This window comes from Sardina pilchardus, chromosome 8, assembly GCF_963854185.1.
Source record: "Sardina pilchardus chromosome 8, fSarPil1.1, whole genome shotgun sequence".
In the NCBI taxonomy this organism is placed as follows: domain Eukaryota; kingdom Metazoa; phylum Chordata; class Actinopteri; order Clupeiformes; family Clupeidae; genus Sardina; species Sardina pilchardus.
The window spans coordinates 33,849,292-33,866,231 of NC_085001.1; the positions used below are offsets into that span (position 1 = coordinate 33,849,292).

The 16,940-nt window shown below is 48.0% G+C and overlaps 1 protein-coding gene across 4 annotated transcripts in view; it reads left to right on the top strand.

The window, feature by feature from the left end:
- sema6a (sema domain, transmembrane domain (TM), and cytoplasmic domain, (semaphorin) 6A) overlaps positions 1-16,940 on the top strand; it is a 71,449-nt gene that overhangs the window by 26,639 nt on the left and 27,870 nt on the right. For all 4 annotated transcript variants that reach the window (XM_062543713.1, XM_062543715.1, XM_062543716.1 and 1 more), the window contains exons 2-7: positions 3,822-3,961; positions 4,791-4,908; positions 10,649-10,709; positions 11,892-11,954; positions 12,583-12,684; positions 16,777-16,867. In XM_062543713.1, the coding sequence (XP_062399697.1) occupies positions 3,862-3,961; positions 4,791-4,908; positions 10,649-10,709; positions 11,892-11,954; positions 12,583-12,684; positions 16,777-16,867 (535 nt within the window). In that variant the 5' untranslated portion in view covers positions 3,822-3,861. The remainder of the gene's footprint in view (positions 1-3,821; positions 3,962-4,790; positions 4,909-10,648; positions 10,710-11,891; positions 11,955-12,582; positions 12,685-16,776; positions 16,868-16,940) is intronic.

Here is a 16,940-nt window from a genome sequence, read left to right on the forward strand (position 1 = left end):
GCACAATGGCTGCCTGCTCTCCAGCTTATCATCAAGGATTGTAATGGCCGCTCCATCACAGTGCTACCCACCAGGACGGGCTGATTAAGATGTGTCGCTCGGTGATTGACAGCTCTGGGAAAGGTTCTGATATTTAAATGTGTGACCTCATTCTTTTTTTGGGGCCAATCTCTCGTGCGGCATTTGGAGGCCTTCAGAAGTGATTGTGCAGACAAAGACCATAAGCAGCACTTTCATCTCCCAGCGCACTGTACGCCTCTGTTATGGAAAACGGCTGGAAATAAAAGAGGAGGGCCTGGAGAAAAGAGGGAAGACGGAGAAACAGAAATGTTATTGTGAGATACAGCTGTTCAGAAGAAAGACGCAGCAGCAGTGACATTGAGAACAAGCATATTGTAATTGGATATAGTGTGCCATTGAAGTATTTCTGTTTCTGCCTGTCACCTGGACTATGTATTAGTTGGGGCTGATATTACCGCACCTCCTCCTGCACCTCTACGCTATTTTCTCCCACTACTGTTAATTGTCTTGCAGAAAACATTATTCACCTAGGGCTTCTGTGACAGGAGAGAGAGAGAGAGCGAGAGAGAGAGAGAGAGAGAGAGAGTGTGTGTGTGTGTGTGAGAGAGCGAGAGAGAGAGAGAGAGAGAGAGAGAGAGAAAGAGGTACTAGGACTTTGGAGCCCCATTACATAGCCTATACTTAGTAGAAAAGCTTGCCAACATATTGCTAGTATACTCTGGGAGAATGGGACTGAGTGCACTCCTAGCAAGTTGTGCCCTGGTGGAGAACGGCACATTATCAAGGCTGTTCTCCATTAGAAATTGAAATAGCTGTACTCTGTGAAGGGGATTCATAGTTTGTGAGAGTGCTGGGCTCTGACAGAGGGCAGTTGTTGTGAGAGATCGGTAGGCTGCTATTTTTGGACTTACTCTGTGACTGGAGAGCGACAATAGGACACGAGCAAGAGATCCCTGATAAGGGCCGCTCGTCTGAGAGATCTGCCATGGGAACAACAGGCCAGATTCCCACTAAATCCCTTTAGCAGTTTAGTTTTAATTGTATTTAGCAGTTAGACTCCCACGCAGATATGTGGCCTTAACTCCTTCTCCCTATTGTCTACTCTCAAACACACACACGCACACACACGCTCGCGCACGCACGCACACACACACACACACACACACACACACACACACACACACACACACTCTCCATCTATCTCTTTTCCTGGTGTTTTCTCACCTCTGTGGAGAGTGTGTGTCTGGTCTTGCCAGGCTGATGTGATCCGGTTCCCCACATGGGGGGAGCCAGTGGGAGCTGACTAAATGATTGGCCTGTCAGTCTCCAGCAGCTCCAGCCGGCCAGCTCCAGCTCTGAGTGTCTGGCTTCCCCCCTCACGGGCCTCCAGCCTCCTCCCTGCAGAGGGCCGGCCCCAGTGAAGAGAGAGGGATGGAGACAGGAGTGTTTGTGGTCAGCTAATTGAGCTCCTGCCCCTTGTCCCAACCCATTAGCCGTCACTGTGGCCTGCTCAGGTTAGCTCTTAGCTCTGAGTTGTTTTGAGCCTAATAGGGCCGCAGGACTTCTAAGTATGTTTTGCCAGTGCGGTCATCAGTACGGGTGGTGATGAGTTTAATCATGTTACTCAACCTCAAAGTTTCAGACACCATTTTTCATTCTCTCTCTCTCTCTCTCACACACACACACACACACACACACACACACACACACACACACACACACATACATACTCTCTCTCTCTCTCTCTCACTCGATCTGTCTGTCAGTGTGTTGTGTGGTTGGTGGGGTGTCAGGTTGTTGTTAGTTTCTTGGTGTACATCCTGCTGGTAATCATTAATGTCTCACAGGTTTGCGCATGTTTAATGATTAACGCATTGCCTCTGGCTTGGTTTCCTGCTCGTAGCCCGTGAGAGAGGATAGTGTTTTCCTTTTTCCTCAAGGCCTTCTTTTTAATAGTTCCCCATCAGCATGTCATTGACAGCACTTGGCAAAGCTAATAAAAGAATACTGCTTCTCCTCTAAAAGACATCTTCTGATCTGAGAACATGCTGAAATTATATCTAATGAAGTTTGACAGTTGATGTCATGTAGTCTAAACTGCTTGGGTGCACACATTTCAGTTCCCTAACAACAATAAAAGAGTTTGGCTCTTTCTTTCGTCCAAGTAAAACCCTGTGACTTTGGACACAACTCTGTCATCTGATTGTCAAGTGCGGCCGTGGCCCTGTGGCTGTGTCCTAGCAGGCCTGTATTTACAGTGAACTGACTGTCCCCAGAGGAGATCTCGCATGTCTGCTTGCCAAGCCAGGTCATCAATCAGCTCCTCAGCAGTCCTGCCCCTGGAACAAACAATCTCAGCCAGCCTCCATGCTGCTGTGTAGAGTCCAGCCCTGTGCTCGTACATCACCCCATAACAGCCCCCACTCCGCCCAGCTCAATATGCAGCTCCCGCTTTGATCAAACTAGCACATTTCACATGCATGCAAAAGACCAAGAACAAGTGTGTTCCTAACTGCGCGTGTGTGTTGTTGTTCAGGTAGAAAATTAACAGGCGGCTCTGCTGTGTGTGTGTGTGTGTGTGTGTGTGTGTGTGTGTGTGTGTGTGTGTGTGTGTGTGTGTGTGTGTGTGTGTGTGTGTGTGTGTGTGTGTGTGTGTGTGTGTGTGTGTGCGCGCGTGTGTGCGTGTGTGTGTGGTGCTTGTGGAAGTGGTGCACCTAGGAAGCTGGAATGTGGGCCATTTTCCATCAAGGCTGTTTCCTTGGAGCTTTATTCGTGGCCTCTGCCTTCTGGTGAATCTGGCCATGAATAGTGTTTTCATTCCCCTCTGAATGGATTCACAACTACATGGGAAGACCCCTCCTCTCTCTCTCTCTCTCTCCCTCTCTCTCTCTCTCTCTCTCTCTCTCTCTCTCGTTATCGTGGCTCTGTTTTTCCTTCATAACTCCATCTCTCTGACTCTCCTTTTTCAGTGTGTCTTTCTTTGTCTGTTCTCTCTCTTGCTGTTTTTTCTCTCGCCAGCCTCTTCTCCCGTCTCTCTCTCTCTCTCTCTCTCTCTCTCTCTCTCTCTCTCTCTCTCTCTCTCTCTCTCTCTCTCTCTCTCTCCCTGCCCCCCATCCTGTATGTGTTGGCACAGCCATGTGGAGATGGCTCAGCCAGTGTTGTGTAGAGGTGGGAATAAACAGAGTAAGAGGAACATTCGCATGAATCTACGCAATAAGCTACCAGGGTTGCTCAGTTCAGGATGAAGTCGAAAGAATAATTGAGCTAAAGTGGACTTAAACACTCATAGCTGATTGCATTAGCACTGCACTGATTGTCCGCTGTGATTTGTGGGTGTAATTTGTTGCTACAATGCTCCAGAAATGTCGGTGGAGAATGAAAACATCAGCACAGTCAGGCGCTGCTATAAATCTAGTTGGCAAACGAGGTTCTCCATCTGAGGGTCTCAGAGATTGCGGCGGTGGCCACCACATGATTCATTCCCAAACTAGTTTCCGCTTTCATTAGGTGGCTCAATAACAGGTCCCCGTTTAGAGTTTACAAGATGATCTGTCCCTGTGCAGGTCAGTACCAACAGGTCCGTTCTCATCTCTGGTTATCGATCACTGACGCATATTAGCAGCACTAATCCAATTAGCTTGGTTTTGCTGGCCAGGCACTGTGAGCTCAGAGCTCTATTCAGCAATTTCTCTCCTGGATGCTGAGGCATGCTGGAGTTGGAGCTGTGAAATGGAGGCATGACAGAAAGTAGATGGGATTAATAACATGTTGGTGTGTGTGCTTGTGTGTGTTTTGAACAGGTAGAAGTAGAGAAGTAGTCACGGAGCCCACAGCGCCACCATGAGGTCGGAGGCCTGGCTGCTGTCCCTCACCCTTCTGCAGGTGGCGGGAGCCGGCTTCCCTGAGGACAGCGAGCCTATCAGTATTTCCCATGGCAACTGTGAGTATACACACACACACACACACACACACACAGAGACATAGATATTGTATTAGTGTAAACATATACTAATACACACTCCAAGTCTCAGGACCTACTGTAGGGGCCTATAAAGTAAAACACTCAAACACACAATTTCCATCTAGTCTCTTGTTCATTTCTGTCTTCCACTCTGTGCAGTTCCATGTGACTTTATAGTTTCCCTCTCTAATTTATATAGCTCATACCTTCCACACCTCCCTCATCTCTAATGTTCTGTTGTTCCTCAATCTCTTTTCCCTTTCTGTTGGCTCTCATGCCTTCTCCTCCCTCTCTTTAGTGCTCTCCATACATCTCTCCTTATGCTTTCATCTCTCATTCCCTCCCTCCCTGTATCAATCTCTCCCTCGGTCCTCATCTCCGCTTCCTCAGCTCTTTGCCCCTCACACACACACACACACACACACACACACACACACACACACACACATGGGCCCTCTGCTTCTGGAATTTGAAATGTAATTTGGTGCTCAGGGAAGCACAGTAAAAATGAACTTAAAATGGTATTTCAAATTGACTTTCCCACATCAAAGGGTAATCCTTTCTATTTTCTGTCACCGCTCTGAGGCTTCTCTGTGCAAGACAGTATTCAATATGACTTAGACGAATGTGTGAATTCATATATGCGTCATGCTCATTTCATTTACTGATTCTGTTTTCAATGCCTGTCAAAATCAACCTTTCCCAGTGAGCTGATCTTATCTAACATCATGTGAGGCATTAGCAGTTTGCTTTCCCTTGTCATTCTCTTTTAAATGCTGATATTTGACTGTCCTCTTGTTATTTTTAGATACAAAGCAATATCCTGCATTTGTGGGCCATAAACCAGGCAAGAACAACACGCAACGACATAAACTGGACATTCAGCTGATTGTTACATTGAACCGGACCCTGTACATCGCCGCAAGGTTAGTGTGTCTTCCTGTCTCCACGCATGCTGGGTAGTTAGCCTAAAATATGAGATAGGAAATGGAAGCACTTAGCTATTTAAGCAGTCATTTGCTGTGCAAGAAACAATGATGAAATGTCATCAGCTGAAAATGAACAAGGTCCAAGTGCACTTTGGGGGGGAAAATGTGATTGAGAGTCCAAAATCAAATAACCACCATTTTATGAAATCCATTTTCATATTATTTTATATGGTTTTATAAGTAATGTATAATTATTTTTGCACTACCTTGTATTAATTAATATTTGACGCAACAATAGAAATACAATCTATGGACATGTCAGATAGACCTTTTTAACTCTTGGTAAACGATGTGAGTAGCTGAAAGAAGATGAGTAAAAATCAGACATAGCCCAATATGCTCCGTCCTCTAAAGTGGATTAGCTTGTGATATGGGCAGAGATTGCTTGTGTTCGGTCCTACTGTATGAAGAAGAGGAATCGGAGAGGGTGAGGGATGAGAGGATGGTAAGCTACAGTAGAGTGAAAGGAGGAGACAAAATCCTGGTGAGAGGAGAGAATGAAGAGCGATTGAGACGGGGAGAGAAAACTGGAGAAGGGGGAGAGCAATCAAAAACATTTTGTCATTCTCCATTTCATCGGCCAACCCACCGCGCTCCAGCTCCGACTGGATTCCATCATTTGGCTCGTGTGCGGTGATTGCCTGTTTAGCATGCTGTTCCCCTCCTCACAGACTCCATTCCAGTTTAGCTAGTTAAAGGTGTAACTCGGGGGGTAATTAGGCTGAGGAAGCAGCACGGTTTCTCAGATGCCTCTGGTCACATGACGACCTTGACACTGTCTGATTGGTCACTGGAGCAGTGAAGATGAGCAGCTCCAGCCGTGGTCCCTGGAGCCCTGACCAGCGTCCAGCTCTGAGGAGGGGGAGGGAGGGGGAGGGGGTGGTTGCTGAAGGCTTGGCCTATTGGAGCCATACAGGACAGAGCTTAGTCCAGATAGCTGAATAAGAGAGAGCAAGCTTAGGCTGGAGGGGGGCTGTTTTGGATGCTGTATGCAAGCTTGCAGAGGGAGTGTGTAATTCTCTGTGCATCTGTGCCGAGAGTAAATGATAATTATGAGCTGTCTCCACAATTTGTTGATTTAATGAAGAGTATCTGTGAGTTGAATGACAGCAATGTAAGTATCAAATAGGATTTTTCACAGTGAAAATAATAATCCACGATAAAGTTAAACCTTCAGCATATAAAGTGCAGCAGAGACAGAAAGAAAGAGAGAGAGAATACTTCCACATTAGCATATTGCCCGTTTATAATCCAGGGTGCCTCTAATCATCTGTAATGCTAATTGCATCCCCGAAAAACTGGCTCCGTGTTAATTATGAATTTAGGTCATGTTTGTAGTGGCTTGTTTTGGTTCTTTTCTCCAGAATGTCCCTTGTGTGTTATGTTATCCTGTATTAATTCTGTGTTTTTGGAGGTTTGGTAGTTCATATTAATTTTACCAGCCTAGTTGGGTGTTGCTGTTATTGTCAGAACGGTGTGTACCTGAGACCGAAATCCACTGCAGATTTGCTACAGTTATAATCTCTCAAAAATGTGAGCGCACACATACATGCTGTACACATGGACACACACACACTCACCAGCATAGAAACCCTGGCAGCATCCATTCAGCCACCATCCTCATCCCACCAGAGCCAGGGCTGGTGTAGTGTAGTGGAGTGGGGTGGGGTGGGGTGGGGTGGGGTGGGGTGGGAGGGTGGGGTGCAGGTGAGGAGGGGGCGGAGGGCGATGGAGGAGAGATGTGGACTCCTCAGCCCTGGAGTGAATGGACAGATATGGCCACGTCTGTGGGTGCATTTCAGTTGTATATATCCCCTCTGCTGTGTTCTCCTTCTCTCCTCCACTCCTCCTCTCTCCTCCATCTCTCTCTCCTCCACTCTTCCTCTCTCCTCCATCTCTCTCTTCTCCTTCTCTCCTCCACTCTTCCTCTCTCCTCCATCTCTCTCTCTTCTCCTTCTCTCCTCCACTCTTCCTATCTCCTCCATCTCTCTCTCTTCTCCTTTCCTCCTCCGCTCTTCCTCTCTCCTCCATCTCTCTCTGGGCCAGTGGCATAGCCAGACTGTGGCAGGGAGCGGTGGGCAGAGGTGGATCAGACAGGCTGGCTTAAGTAGAGTTAAGCTCTCTCCTTGTGCCAGCCTCCAGCTTGCAACACCCAGGCCGCAGTGCCAGCTAGTGCTAGCAGGCAGGAGCCAGCCTGCCTGCAACCCCAGCATCGCACAGCACTGCATTCCTCTGCCCTGGCAACGGCAACCCACCCATACCATTTCCCACAATCCAGCTCTGCATGGCAGCCTAGAGATAAAAAGCCTGGTCCAGTTGTGATCATATCACATCCAACAAAGACTAATGACACCCTTGCCGAACATAATAGTGCTCATGTGTTCCCTAGAAGGAAGGCTAGTAATTCAGCTCCCTAGTGAATGGAAGATAAGTGAACAGACAAGAGGGGAAGTTAGCACACTGGGACATCTACCCATGCGGTTGATGAGCATATTCCGAGGGAGAGCTGAGATTAGCAAACACACGAGAGAGATGGCGGGAGAGAGCCGTGCGTAATGAAGAGATAAATAAAGGAGAGTGTAGATAAACGAGGGATCCGTGGGGAAGGAGCTTTGGGGCGGTTTCTTCGGAGGCCACATGAGTCGCAATTATTCTGTCAGCTCTGAAATCCCGTTAAAGCTTCGTTAATGATGCGGATTACATTTCCTGTGCCTCCTATTCGGCCCTCTACCCCCCAACGGTGTTTTGTGAGTGCGCGTCATTCAATGTGTCTGTGTGTGTCTCTGTGTGTGTCTGTGTGTGTCACTTGTCTATCACTTTGTGTATTCCTGCATGCATGAGTGTGAGTACGTGTGTGAGTGTGTGTGTGTGTGTGTGTGTGTGTGTGTGTGTGTGTGTGTGTGTGTGTGTGTGTGTGTGTGTGTGTGTGTGTGTGTGTGTGTGTGTGTGTGTGTGTGTGTGTGTGTGTGTGTGTGTGTGTTTATTCCTTTCCTGTGAAGGGTTCCCATACAAAATGTAAATGAGTGTACTCTTTGGAATGAGGAGAGAGCAGGAACAAGGGCAGAGACAGGGGCTAGCGGCAGGATTAGCATCCCCCATGGCAGGGTGCCCACTCTGGGCCCTTATCGTGCCATTCATCCCTGGCTGGGCTCCTCTCGCTCTCCCTCGGCTGCACTGGAGACAGAGCCTGGGTCTGGGGGAGCCAAACAATGTGGCAGAGTTGGGGGGCCCTCACCCACACATGATCTAGTCTTGAGGAGGGTTAGTGGGGGAGCGCTGGGCTTCGGGGAGGGGGTACCCCCATTTGGTGACAGGTAGGTGTGGACTGCATACTAATCTGACCCGCCCTCCCCGCCGTCCCCAGGAGTAATTGTCCCACAAAAGAGCCACCAGATGGACGCCACTGGCCTGAGCTTGCCCACGGAAGAAATGGGGTGTTATGAAAACGACATTCTTCCACAACAAAGCCCCCTTCTTCTCCTACGGTCCGGCCACCCAATCCCCCCCCCCCCCCCACCTCCATGAAGCCTGACGCCCCTCCCACACTCCAAACTCTGCGGGTGGAGACTCTGGCTCTCACCTCCTCTCAGTAGAGCCTCTGTCCCCGCCTGGGGCTCCACTGAGCCGGCCCACAGAAGTGTGGAGGTCCTGGACTCACGGGGGGATGGGAGGCCAGACGATGCGGAGCGACGGCAGGGCTAAAAGTATCACTCTGGTTTATTTGCTCACCGTGCCAGAGGAAGCCCCCAGGCCTCTTTGTTTGCTTAAGCAGAGCTCTGATTTGTTCAATCGGACAAAACAAAGTTGTAGTTTGGGGGGAGGGGGGTGGTGGTCACAGGGAGTTCTGAGCTTAGAGCAGCAGCGGTGGGAGAAGTGGGGAGTTTGACTGGAGCTGTGAGGGGTTGGTGGTGGGCTGGAGTTGTGAGGGGTTGGTGCAGGGCTGTCAGGACAGGCGTGTGGAGGCACGGTGTGGTGTGCTGACGCGAGCACAGGTGCAGGCCGCCGGTGGCTGCTGTTTACCCGGGCTGGCTCCTCCGCATTGTTCTGTCAGGATGTTTGTGTTATGCATCACTTGGCCGCATCTTATCTCTGGACTGGTTGTCGCTCCGAATGAATGCGGGATTGTCTGAGTTTGGGGAAAAAACACAGGTCCCAGTGGCGTGTGAACCCACACAGAGCTGAGACATGCTGTGTGGTGTGCAAATACTGTTGAGCTACATCAGGCACTGACACGGTTTTTAACTCGGCGACACGAGAGTCCTCTTACCCAAAACACTCTTATCTAGTCCTATATCTCAAAACAACTCAGCAAAAACCAAGGACCATCACATGAGAGAAATACAGTACCTCTTATTCTGACACTTTCTGTTCAAAATCCATGGATAAGGATGTGTTTTTACTCATTTACTGTGAGCTTGAAGCCATTTCTTCTTTTCTCATTTTCTCTCTCATTCTTTTAAATGATCCTGGCACAGTTTGATAAGTATTTGTAGTTTCAGCACCAGTAGTGTGGTAGCATCAGAATTAGCCAGAGGCAGTAAGTTGAACCTCTCTTACACAAAGCCCAGTCGAGACTTAGGAATAGCCTACATTGCAGACATATTACAGATACACATTATGCAATCGCCTTTAGCTCTGAAACTCTATCTACTTTTTGCAACCCTCTGAATTTGAACTCAGTGGTTTTAATTAGCTGTGTGGCTGTATAGAGCCATGATGGCATATTTCTCCATTTTAGCCAACTCAGATTAACAAAGAGCTAAGCTAATATTACATTCCCAACAGCCACAAAAGCTCAGCAAGAGATTGGCTGATGCACAAATTTAAGGATCACTCTCCCTCACCCTCCCTATTCCTTTTTTTGATTAATTACCCAATTTTGGCTGCAGCTCTGATAACATAATTCTGAAGTGTTTGGGTTGTCTGTGTGTGCCTGTGCGACCCTGGGTAAACCTACATAAGTGGATTCAATTGCTGAAATTGCTGCTCATCCCCGGCATTATTAAATTTGGCTAATGGAAGCATGGAGGATGTGAGCAGGTTATGAGCCTTAATTAAAACAACGTTCCGACGATGGATCGGAGGCACACTGATTAAAAGCAAAACACGAGTCACAGTCTTAAACAAATAAAAGAATGAGCTGTTTTTTTTCTGCACAAGCTCTGGTTGCTGCTTCTGTAAACAGACCGGGGTTTCTGAACAATGTTTCTCTTTGGTGCGTTCAGGGGCACCCACATGCTTGTAACCCCTTGAGTTTATGTGGACCATATGTTAAGAGGAAACCTGCATACAACTTAGAACACATGAGTCTTGTCTGTGTTTTAATGAGTGTTAGTATAGATTTCCTGTGCTTGAACACCCTGCTTAATTGAGCTGAACAGCGCAGAATGACTTGGCACTAACTACCCCCCCCCCCCCCCCCCCCCCCCTTGCCCGAGCAACCTTTTACAGAGAACAAAGATGCCTTTGTCCAAAAGCCCGGCCACTTAAAACCTTTGTTGACTGTTTCTGTCTAACGGGCAGTGGCAGTGGCAGTGCACTGTGTTGCGTTTCCCTGGCATGTCAAGAGCAGGCCGTGTTGGACGAGCACCAACACGTCAGTTATGTTTTCTCTTTTATTCTGAGGACCGTGCGGCACCTAACAAAGCCCATTCTGTCTCTGGTGTGTCTCCTGCAGGGATCATATCTACACAGTGGACATCGACACAGCCAACAGCGAAGAGATCTTTTTCAGCAAGGTGAGTGCTCACGTCCGCCCCTACACACGCCCTCACCCTTCCCCCATACGCTCGTGATCCGCCATTGCCTCTAATTACCTGGAAGCCACGCAATCCCCACCCCCCCCCAGACACAAACACACGATCCCCACCCTATCCAGTAAGATCTGGCCGCAGACATATTACACAGTGACCCTGCTAAGCTCATCATCCTATCAGGACTCAAGCACCATGCGTCATCTTCCTTCAAAAGCACAACAGAGAATGAGGCTGGAGATTTATGCGTAGGCTAGTGTAGTGGATATGTAACCGGCCCTCAGCCTTCCGTTTCCTGGCCTTTCCTGTCCTGTCCTGCCTCCGCAGAGGACAATCGAGAGCGGACGAGGAGACGGACAACAGGAAGGACACGCAGATTAAGGATCAGAAATCACTGACGCAGCGAACGCTGCCGAGACCCTACTGTACACATATTTGGTGTGGAAATGGCACCGGCGACATTGCATGATCAGTAATGCAACGTAATTCAATCTCTCTGACACATGTCTACATGAATAAAGCTCATGGTGGGAGTTTCCCGCTTTCTGAGGAAAAGCGATGAATTATGAATGATAACAGAAATAATAAGATAAAAGAACTTGAAAAACAGTCATCCTGAAAGCATTAAGATATGTTGGATTGAAATGAAATCCAGTCCTGTCTGGTATGAGTGCTTTTGTCAATGAGCGTTCCCCATTCAGAATAGTCTTCAGTCCTCGGCCTTAATCCTTACCTGGGACATCTGCCCAGAGACTATATTATCATACGCCAGTGCAAGTAGATTTACGATCTATCCCTGTCGCATGCCAATGTTTGATGCTTGCCTTTGAATAAACATTGATATCTGTAAACAGCTGCACCAACATGTCATACAGAGATTAATACAGGAGTTCAGCATACAAACACAGAAGTAGCAGAATTATCATGTAACATGCAACGCCATGTGTGAGCTCCTGTTTTACACAGAGTGAGAGGCAGCACCCCCACACAGCCCCTCCCCACACACACACACACAACCTGGTGAATGGCAGTTAAATGGCTGACCTTTGAGGTTGGGGAGCTTGTGGTTGTGGGGATGCAAGGCTGTAACTCAGTCCAGCGCTCCCCGCTGGAGCCGGGGCCCTACAGCAGATCCATATTGATCCGCCATCGATCTCCTCCCCACAGAAGCTGACATGGAAGTCCAGGCAGGCGGATGTGGACACCTGTCGGATGAAAGGGAAGCACAAGGTATTCTGGGAAATTTGTTTTTAATTCACTGTGACATCTGCCATGTTTCAACATCACTTTGCCATTTTGAAAAACTGACATTTCATTTTAGTGTGTACTGCTTCTATTCAGGAATGATTGAATTATTGAGAGGAGAGATTATTTTCTGCCCATGGTAATAATAACATGCTTGGAAATGAAAGTGCTCTAACCTACAGTAACTGCAGCGCTGTAATGCATTGTGGGAATGTAAACACGTAATGGATGCGTAGTGTAGTAAGGAGGTGTTCCCATCGGGGTAGTGGGGGGAGGGGGAGAACTAGGGTAATCTTTTGGGGATTAGGGAGCACATGCACGCTGTACTGTTTGTTTACGGCCAGCCTCGCCTCTCACAGCAGCATAGTGCTTTTCAAGGCGTCAACTTTCTCCTGTTCAATACCAATTGTCTGATGATATTTATAAGATAGATGAATCAAGGTTTTGCGATGACTTTCCAAATTCACTGTAGATTACCATCAAGCATGGGAGGTGGTAAACATATCTGAAACTGGAGCCAAGTGTTTTTTATAGAGTCACCGTCATTCTAAAATGCTGTGTGTCAAATCTCTCAAGGAGACTAAGTGGCGTTCTCTCTGTCTTTGCTTCAAAGGATGAATGCCACAATTTCATCAAGGTGCTCCTGCAGCAGAACGAGGACACGCTGTTTGTGTGCGGAACCAATGCATTCAACCCTGCCTGTCGCACCTACACGGTAATCACATACACACTCACACATACATACATACAAACACACACACACACACACACACACACACACACACACACACACACACACACACACACACACTGTAGTATCACCTCCACCTGACATGAACACTCAGCTTTCCAACCCAACGCCTGTTTCCAAAACACACACACACACACACACACACACACAAACGCACACACAGAGAGAGAGAGAGACACACACACAGACACAGACACATAACTTCATAGTTCACCCCTCTCATTGGGGGATGTGTGAAACATGCGGAACACAAACAACTGTGTGCACCGCTACACACCGTGTCCAGGAGAAAGAAGCGGAGCTGCAGTGACGAGCACTGATGGATCGACTTGTCAGCTGCTCCACGCTTGATTGAGCCTGCAGGTGCGCTGCCAATGTTTTCTCTCCAAACACACGGCTCAGCCCAGGTCAGGCCAGCACACAGGCCCAATTAGCACAGGGGCCTGTCCTGATGTTTCTGAGGAAGGATGGGAATGTTTTCATGACATGCCTTTTTGCTGTGGTTTTGGAAACTGAGCAGGGAGGAAATATGAGGCCTCTTTAGTTCTGTGCATGTTATGTGTGTGGGGAGGGGGGGGGGGGGTACATGCTTTTGAGGGAGCAGACAGATACTGCCATTGTGTAGAAAGAATCCTTTGACACACACTGAAGATTTCCGTGGGTGAGATTGGTGTAACTACAGGAGACAAGCTTTCCTAGAAAAAGAGTTGATTCTCCTTTTTCAATGTCAGGTCTTTTTGTCTTCCCTCCTATTCTTCCTCATTCACTTTCCATTCTAATTTGACCATTGTGAGTGTTTGTTTTGAGAGGTAATGGAAGACATTCAAAGATTAACTGGGCATGCTCATGCCATTTTGAGATATCCTGTTTAGAGTTCTGAGAGGTTAATCAGATATGTAGTTATTTTGAAGAAAGTCACCTTTCTTTCCCCAATATAATGCGCAATTGCAGATGAATAAAACCTTTGCATGCACCTTGCTTTCATAGATAGAGATAACTCAGCCAGTAATCATTCTCCTGAAATAAAAAGCGAGAGAGATTCAAGAGCATAATTATTGTGGCAGTATTGTAGTGCAGAGCCCCGTCTCTTCAGCACAGAGAGAGAGAGAGAGAGGGGGAGGATCAGTGGCCAGCCCTCTGGAGCATGAAGTGAGACGGGCGGGCGGGCGGGTTAGTAAAAATAGCCCTGAGGTCGACCTTGGAGACCCCATTCACCAGCAGGCTGCTCTGGGCTCAGTCCCACCGGCCTCCTCCACCTCACTGTCCCCCCGGACGCCCTCACACCCAGGGGCAGGAGCAGCCGCCGCAGCCTCACCTGACAGGAGGAGGCAGAACATGTGTTCCGTCCCCATCTGTCTGTTACAGCACTGCTCTCTCTCCCGAGGCCACACCTGCCTCTCTCAATATCACCTGCACCGCCTCTGCCTTGCCATCTCATAGTGAATGTTTTTATCGTTTCTCTCATTGCATTTTAAAAGACTGTTTTTATCGTTTCTCTCTTGTCATTTCATAGTGAATGTTTGTATTAGTCCACCTGTGTTTCCCTCTGGCCAGTGTCCCAGTTCCGGCTCCATCCATCTGAGATGGCTGGCTCTGTGTATCTCCGAGTCTTTCTCTTTGGCTGCTCTTTCCGGCACACTTGGCGAGTGTGCTGCCGCGGCCAGCCTCTTGTGTCTCTCTCTGCTCGTCCATTGTGTTCGTCCTGTGCCACGCCCCGGATCTCCTTCTCCACCTCCCCCCTCCATCTCTCAGAGGAGGTGCAGAGGAGGTGCAGGGAGGTGCTGCTGTGTCCACCAGTCTGAGCCCCTGGCCTGCATTAATCAGCACTGCTGCAGAGAGGCGCGCAAATGTTCCTGTCGGCAGCAACACCCCTCATACTCGCCACACACGCGCACGGACACACACACACACACACACACACACACACACACACACACACCATCTGTGGCCAGAAGGCCTCAGTTCACCGCAGGCACATGAGTTTCCCCTTGAGGGCTTTGCACAGACACACACACACACACACACACACACACACACACACACACACACACACACACACACACGCACATACACTCACACAAACAGACACACAAACACATGCACAGAGAGATAAGTTTCAGACACACACACACATACACACACACACACACACACACACACACACACACACACACACACACACACACACACACACACCATGACAGAAACTCTCATAAACACTCACACAAATGCAAGCTTAGGTGCATGAAGACAGACACACACAACATATGCTGGCACAGAGACACACACCCACTCTGCCACATATAAACACAGCAGACACAGACAGCCTTGGTAGCTCGGGGGCAAGCTCCCTTGAGCCATGCAGGGCTTTGTGCATTATTACCCCGCCCCACTAGATATACAGATGGGATGAATTACATCACCTGTTGCCGGGTGGAGGGTATATAATTGCATGTGCATATGTGTATGTGAGTGCTAGTCATATTTGGAAAGGCCACAAAGACAGAGGTGATGAAGAGAATTAAACCCTTCTGGACCCGCCCGTTACAACATTACTGTGTTGAAATGTGTGTGAATGTGTGCGTGCGTTTGTGTGTTTGTCTGCTAATGTGGGTTTATTACTGATTGTTTGTGCATAGGCTCCTATATGTATCCTAACACATGATCAGAGCCTTTGTCTGGCCAAATGGAACGTGTGTCCCAACTCCTATGTGAGTCCAGTGCCGTTCAGCAGCCTCTGAGTCAGTGCACAAGTGTGAGGGGCTCAGCCCAGGATGGAGCCAAGCAGGGGAGTGTCTCTGGCACTGGGGCTGGGATGCTGGCTCGACCCCATACATCTCCTGATTGTGGGAGAGCGTCTCTTCCTCCCATTCAGCCGAAGAATAGAGACATGACAGAGAGCCAGACCGGCGCGGGTGGGAGAGGGGCGGAGACGGGGTCAGGGGTCATCGCCGTGGTGAAGTGAGCAGCAAGTTGTGCTCCGTCCCCACCGAGTAGAAGTGCAGAGCTGCTCAGACGCTACAGACTGGGCTCATGGGCAGGCAGCCGGCTGCACTTTACCGTCTGCTGTTTCAAAGCTCTCTCCCTGTGACACCATACATAGTCATCCTAATGTGTTACTTATATACTATACTGTAGGCTACTGTATATAATAGATAATGTAAGAATTATTATTTTCAAATGCACTAATGCGTAATATCACAATGCATAAACGTGCATAATTTACTATATAAATATAATGCATTTTTGCTTTGCATGTTAACTTCCATTGAGAAGCTGTGCGTGACCTTTGTTCTGGGCAGATGAGGAGTGTTTCCGTGGTGGTGGAAATAGAAGACCAAATGACCTGTTTAGAAGCCAGAAAGGGTGGTGTAAGCACATATACTTTTTGGCAAGCACTGGTCTTTGTCAACGCAGAGAAGAAAATAAATACAAACCTTAAAATAACTCCCCCTGGATATAATGACCCTGTGTTGCGACCTCCCAGAAAATGGAGTCCAGTCCAGCAACAATGCTACAGCTTTCACACCCAAATGGACTGGTCATGTCGGAAACTACACAAGTTTCATGGAGGCTTAGAAAAAAAATGTTGGGGGGTAAAAAAATGTTTCAGTAGAAGGTCATGCTATGTATTTTAAAGGGATTAAGTAATGAACTAGCAAAAGAAAGCCTTTCTTAACAACAGAAGCCAAAGATTAGTGGTTATTTCTACAAGGTACTGTATGCTATTTGTGCTGCTGGTGTGTTTGGGTTTTGGGTCTGTTTAACAAGCTGGGCTACTTGAGCTACAGATGACCTTTAAAATGATATATGTATTATCATATTCTCTGTTTCCTCTTAACCAATAACAAGAGTTGTCTCTCACATTGATTGGGGAAGTGCATGTCAACATGGTTTAACATTGTTTTTAAAATGGAACGTCATTTATTTTCAAGTCCCATAATTCCTTGCTTCATAACAGACTAGAAACCCAAATGCTGTGTTTATAGCTCTTCTCTCTCTCTCTTCTCTCTCTCCTCTCTTCTCTCTCTTCTCTCTCTTCTCTCTTCTCTCTAGTTGGATGCACTGGATGTCCTTGGGGAGGAGATTAGTGGAATGGCACGCTGCCCTTATGATGCCAAGCATGCCAACGTTGCCTTGTTTGCTGGTGAGTCACTGCCCGTGCCAACAAACCATAACGTACCATGCCAATGATAAAAAATGTGCCAATGCACAAACTG